Source organism: Myotis davidii, unplaced genomic scaffold (assembly GCF_000327345.1).
Source record: "Myotis davidii unplaced genomic scaffold, ASM32734v1 scaffold1467, whole genome shotgun sequence".
Lineage (NCBI taxonomy): Eukaryota > Metazoa > Chordata > Mammalia > Chiroptera > Vespertilionidae > Myotis > Myotis davidii.
The window spans coordinates 371,283-377,156 of NW_006298267.1; the positions used below are offsets into that span (position 1 = coordinate 371,283).

General features: G+C 48.5%; 1 protein-coding gene across 1 annotated transcript in view; it reads right to left on the reverse strand.

The window, feature by feature from the left end:
* Positions 1-240: 240 nt before the first annotated feature.
* ANKRD29 (ankyrin repeat domain 29) overlaps positions 241-5,874 on the reverse strand; it is a 19,509-nt gene continuing 13,875 nt past the window's right edge. Inside the window, exons 8-10 of the mRNA XM_015570547.1 lie at positions 5,377-5,563; positions 4,844-4,942; positions 241-2,720 (exon numbers count right to left, since the gene is read on the reverse strand). Of these exons, the coding sequence (XP_015426033.1) occupies positions 2,616-2,720; positions 4,844-4,942; positions 5,377-5,563 (391 nt within the window). The 3' untranslated portion in view covers positions 241-2,615. The remainder of the gene's footprint in view (positions 2,721-4,843; positions 4,943-5,376; positions 5,564-5,874) is intronic.

The window sequence follows — 5,874 nt, forward strand, 5'->3', positions numbered from 1 at the left end:
AAACAATGAAGTTTCTATTTGTAGCATCTTCTGTGACTCTCCCGGGAATTTTTGTCTGAATAAAAAAACCTCCTGGCATCATGACAAAGAGTGATCCACAGTAGAAATAATGAAATCATAAGTCTATAAGTAACATAAGGCTTACAGAGCTGAGTCATTAATTCTAAAATTCCATCTTATTTAAAATCACAGAAATACCTTCTGATTAAACACAAACAGGGAAAAGCAGCAAAGGCAAACTGGGTAGTATATTAACTTTATTTTGAATTATAACCTGGAATATTTCATCAGACAAATGGACATAATGAAAAACTTCTGTGGTTGAATTAAACAAATGTCTTGCATAGGAATTGCTAATTCTAAGAGCTCAATGAACTGTGAGTTAGATGAACATAAAACAAGAACCATCTACTTGTGTGCAAACAAATGCAATTTAACTTTTAAAAAATTGTTTTTAGAAGTGCACCCCTGAAATCTATATAATTTCATTAATCAATGTCACCCAGTAAATTCAGTGAAAAGTAACCCGTTTGCCTGTTATTAACCTATGAACCAGGAGGTCAGAGTTTGATTCCTGGTCAGGGCATGTGCCCGGTTGCAAGCTCGGTTGCAATTTAACTTTAAGTAACAGACGGTTTGTTTTGTTTTTTTCCAGTCTTGGGTGAGTGACTTAGATAATCATATTCCCTGCTGTGGATAATATCATCTCATCTAGACCACATGTGAGCCTTCTAGGCTAGAGACCTCTCGCCTACAGTCAGAGGCTCCCTTAAATATTGTTAAAGCTCCTGGATTCATTTTAATGACCCTGATATTGATCAAGAGCATTATCCACATAAAATGATCTAATAAATAGGCCAAGGAAAGCATGTCTTAGTGAAATAAACATTAAGTTTGTGACTTCATTGCATTTTTGTCCTTTGGAACTTTGCTATCAGTCCCCATAAAACTTTTGATTTAGATCAGTGATGATCAACCATTTTTGGCTTAAGGCTCTAACTAAGTTAGGGCTCTAACTAAGGCAAAAAATATTAAAAATTTAAGGCCACATTATTTTCTTCAGAATAAATATTGCTTTGTGAAATTCTCATGGGGGGATGTGTAATTGCACAACTTTGCTGAGTAAAAGACAGTCCATGAGGAAACTGGCTCTGCTTTGCAGCTACTAAAATATTAATTTACGGGGTTCTCAATCCAGACGAAGCTTTCTCACGGTTTATCCTGACGTGAGCCCGCAGGTGTGTTGCAGAGCTGGTCAGGCTGTGGGTCGCTCAGTACTGGCTTTGCTTGTGATAATGGTCAAAATAAGCTAATATCTGTTGGCTATGTATTTGATCATAACAAACTTTAGGAGAATATCTTCCAATTTCAAAATTATACTCCGTTGTTTACTGACTTAACGAAAATGCTTTTAGTGACACTGCAAGTTGGTTAATAACCCTCCTGGGGTTACATTTCCCGCCGTGTCAACGTGTGTTTACACAGAACACTGGCGGGACACAGAGCAGAACAGGAACGAGAGAAGGAAAGATGTGTTTCTAAGTCACAGAATACCCGTGTTCATCACGGCAGGTTACAGAGAGGGTCAGCTCATGTCTGTGCACGCAGGCACCGAATGAGGCATGTAGACACCACTGGTTGTAAGGTGCATCGAATATAAATTTTACACCTTTCTCAGAGGAATAGTTCCATAAAACCCAGGTTTCCTTCTTGGAACCCACTAGCTCAAGAACATGCATAGAGGAACACTTACTACACACTAACAACCGTCTTTTATTACTACAGTCCTGCAATAGTGCTAGCGTATCGTACTTGCACATATCACATTGTATCCAAGGACCACAAAGCCACGGTACCAAGCAGAGTGATGTTGGAAGCTCCAGGTTCCAGAGCATGCCAAGGGCACAGGAATCAGGGTCCCGATAACATACCCTAAATAAAAGCTCAAAAAAACAATCCTCAAGTCCTGCAGTTTGTAATTTTCTGAATTTCCAAACTTGCCACTTGCATCCTACCCTTCCTGCAATACGGACTCCGGGTAAACATGGCTTTTGCGTGTTAGGACCAAGGTCCGGTTCAACTCACACGTGAACACTTTGTCTTCTGAGTTCAACAGCCCCCTTTGACTTCTTAGTGATGCACGTTCACACGTCAGGTCTCTGAGACCACGGCTATGATCCTTGGGTAGGAGAAACACCTTACACTGGGATGACATCCATGCATACATGTAAAATGTCACAGAGCTACATATTTTAGCACACTTACATGTAACACAGAAGCTAAAGTTCACTAGCTCATCGGAGGTCAGACCTGCAGCTTTTAAAGGCTTACAGTCTTTCCGTCTTCTGACTTAAAGCTCTTGGAAGGTTTAACAATTCGGGTTTAACCGAGAGACACGAGTGAGTCCACGACCCTGCCTGGCCCCGGGGAGTGGGCTGCAGGCCGTGTGAGCAGCCGTGCGAATGAGGAGGTCCCTGCCCTGTGCCTCAGGCACCAGGCACAGCTCTTCTGGGTGGGGAACCTGGGTGGGCAACCAGGGCACTGTCTCCTTACAGAATCTCCAACACCATCTGAAAGCAGCTTCTAGTGGGCAATGCGGGGACGGCTTTTCCCTTTCAGTCAAATATGCAGCTGAGGTAGCTCTTCCTGTGGCCTTCCTTGCCTCGCAGGAGACTCAGTATTCGCTCGTTTTGGGTGAGTTCTGCTGGAAGTTTGTTGGCCTGAAAGAAGGTAAGACAGGCATTAGCGGATTCCCACAGCTGGTGTGGTTTTAGGGACTCCAACAAGGGGGCTCGGACCCAAACCTGCTTCTCTCTTGGTGAAACACCCCTCTGGACTCTGTCTTGTGTTCAGGCATTAAAGGTCTCTCTGGAACGTAAACACGTCACCGGTCAGGGTTATTTTTTGTTAGGGTTACTTTTCCACCGAGCCGTGCCTCTCACTAGACGGTACCCCCCTGGATGCCAGGGCCCATGCTTTTTGGTCGTGTGTTCTCGTTTCCGGCACAACGCCCCGCGCATCTGGCCTGTGCTCCATAAACACTGGTATGTGCCCCTGAAGGGCCTGCCTGAACCTCCGTCAGGAGCAGCCGCACGTAGACTCATAGCTCTCGGAGCGCCCAAGCCCGTGCTGTGCTCACTGGAAACCCCCACAACCACCACCGCTGAGCTCCCAGGAGGCACAGCCAGAACTGCATTTCCAGTTCTATATAAAGGTTCTAACTGCTCCCCGGCCCCTTCATTCAGCCCTGGATGGCTTAGTCACGAGGACACTGCTCCCTTCCAGATGTCCCCGTCCAAGGTCTAAAGATAAGACAGGGGTGGTGCTTCCAGCGGCCTTATCACTCCCCAGGCGCACCAATGGAAGCCAATCTCAGCACCTCGGGAAGAGATAAGCAGAGATAAGCTGTCACCCAGCAGGTCAGTGGTAGGAGCAGGAGAGGACCCGTGGATCACGGGGAGTGAGGAGACCCTTGGCTGCTCAGCTGTACTTCCTGAGTTTCTTTCGAAGTGTCCTGACGGGCTCCTTGCTTTTGTTTTCCTTACGAATAAAATCAGACACAGTAGCAGATGCGCATAGAAATCCAAGCAGCAGGAAAGGAAAGTATAAAATAGAAATAGCTTTCGCCACACCCACTTCCTCCTTCAGAGTGAGCAGCTTAGCCCTGGCTGGTGTGGCTCCGTGGGTTGAGCATCGCCCTGGGCACCGAAAGGCCGCTGGTTCGATTCCCAGTCAGGGCGCATACCTGGGTGCGGGTTCGGTCTTGTCAGGGCACATACTATTGGAAGGCAACCATTGACGGTTCTCTCTCTAAAAATAAATTTAAAAATCTTCAAACAAAAACAGAAATTAGCAGTGTCGTGTGCTTCTTCAAGACCTGTCCTAGGCTCCTGCCCCCACCCCACCCGCCCACTGGACAGCTCATGCAGATGTTGGATAAGAGGAAATACAACAATAATCGTGTGTTTTTCCTATGGCTACCGTGCATCTTCCACCTCCAGATTTGGCCTAACGGTAAACTAAAGAGTTTGAGTTGTAAAAAGACATGGGTTGGTTCTGTAACAGGGCGGTGAAGTCCTGTTAACAACATAAAAGTGACATTTTCCCATGCAGACACCAAACAGAGCACCAGCAACCCCCAGCATGTGACCATCCAGCCTCCGGGGGTGGCGGTAACGACCAGACTCTGACATTTTTAGGGCACTTTGTGGATAACAGGACACTCATAACCCTGCTCCCACACTGCTGTCCACCTCCCCTCCACACACTGTCTCCCCACCCCTGGAGCTGCGCCCTTGTTAGCTGAAACCCACTGATAATACAGGGTTTTATTTTTTTTTTAATATATATATCTTATTGATTTTTTTACAGAGAGGAAGGGAGAGGGATAGAGAGTTAGAAGCATCGATGAGAGAGAAACATCGATCAGCTCGATACAGGGTTTTAGATAATTCTCTGGGTCCAGCCAGGCCAGCATGGCTCATGGTTGAGCGTTGACCTATGAACCAGGAGGTCCCAGTTTGATTCCCAGTCAAGGGCACATAGCTGGGTTACGGGGTCGATTCCCAGTGCAGGAGGCAGCCAATCGATGATTCTCTCTCATCATTGATGTGTCTATCTCCCCCTCTCCCTTTCTCTCTGAAATCAATACGTGCAGTGTAATTCTCTGGTTCAAGGGGACTGCTCACCCACAACCCAGTGACCACCTTGCCTGCCATTTCTAGGCGGAAGTGCAAAGAGAGTGACAGGAGCCAGGGAGGCGTAACCTTGGTTACGGCAGACACTGCCTTACCTCTGCACAGGTGCCTGATGGAGTCGAAAGACGCGCAAGGCAGGCCCGTACCTTGTTTCTCAGGGCTGGGTCTGCCCCCGCCTCCAGGAGCAGCGCAACGGTCTTAATGTTCCCACTGAGCACGGCCGCGTGGAGCGCCGACGTCCCATTCTAAGAGGAAAGACGGTGCGTCAGAGTGACCCAGCCAGCAGCACTCGGCCGGCCTTACGCTCCCGTATGCCCCCTCTTCAGTCACATCAGCCTCTGACACAGTACGCCCAGGTGCACAGCAGGTGGTCAGTGTCAGTGTTGCCAATGCTCTTTTCTTTCAAAAAAAAGTTTAGTTTATTTTATTTTATTTCAGAGCAGAAGGGAAATAAGGAGACAGAAACATCCATGATGAGAGAGACTCATGGACCGGCTGCCTCCTGCACACCCCTCACTGGGGATCGAGCCCACAACCCGGGCACGTGCTCTGACTGGGACTCCAATCGTGACCTCCTGGTTCACAGGTCAACGCTCAACCACTGAGCCGCGCTGCCGGGCCAAGAACAGACTTCCTCACTTCCAACCCCTCTCTCTTACAGACGGGCACCGTGTCTCACCTTCAAAATGCCCAGGGTGGGGGAGAATTTCAGCAGCTCCTGGATGACGGCGTGGTAGCCCTTGTTGGCGGCCTTCAGCAAGGCCGTGGTGCCGTCCTTCAGGACAGGAAACAAACGGGCACTCGGAGTGAGCCGGGCTGAGCACGAGGACCATGCACAGCCGGCCCGGCCCCGACCCAGGAGCCTCCTAGGCACACGCAGCCACCGAGCCTGCTTTAGGGGCACCAGACAAAACCGGTGACTTCTTATGTCATCTCGGGGCCCTGCCGTGGGAATTCACACTCCTCCAGTCCCTTGGGACTCTGGGTAAGGGACAATGGACTAGAGGCATCTCTGTCGATCGTGACCGAGCAGCCCTGTTGATCTGTTGCAGTGACTTAACAATCCTTGAACTGTACTGGCTGTTCTCAAGCGTTAAAGGGGCTTTTCATTGTGTCTTTTCTCGCCTGCAGCCTTGCTCTCCTCTGCCCTGGGTGTCTGTCTGCCTGTGGTGGTGGT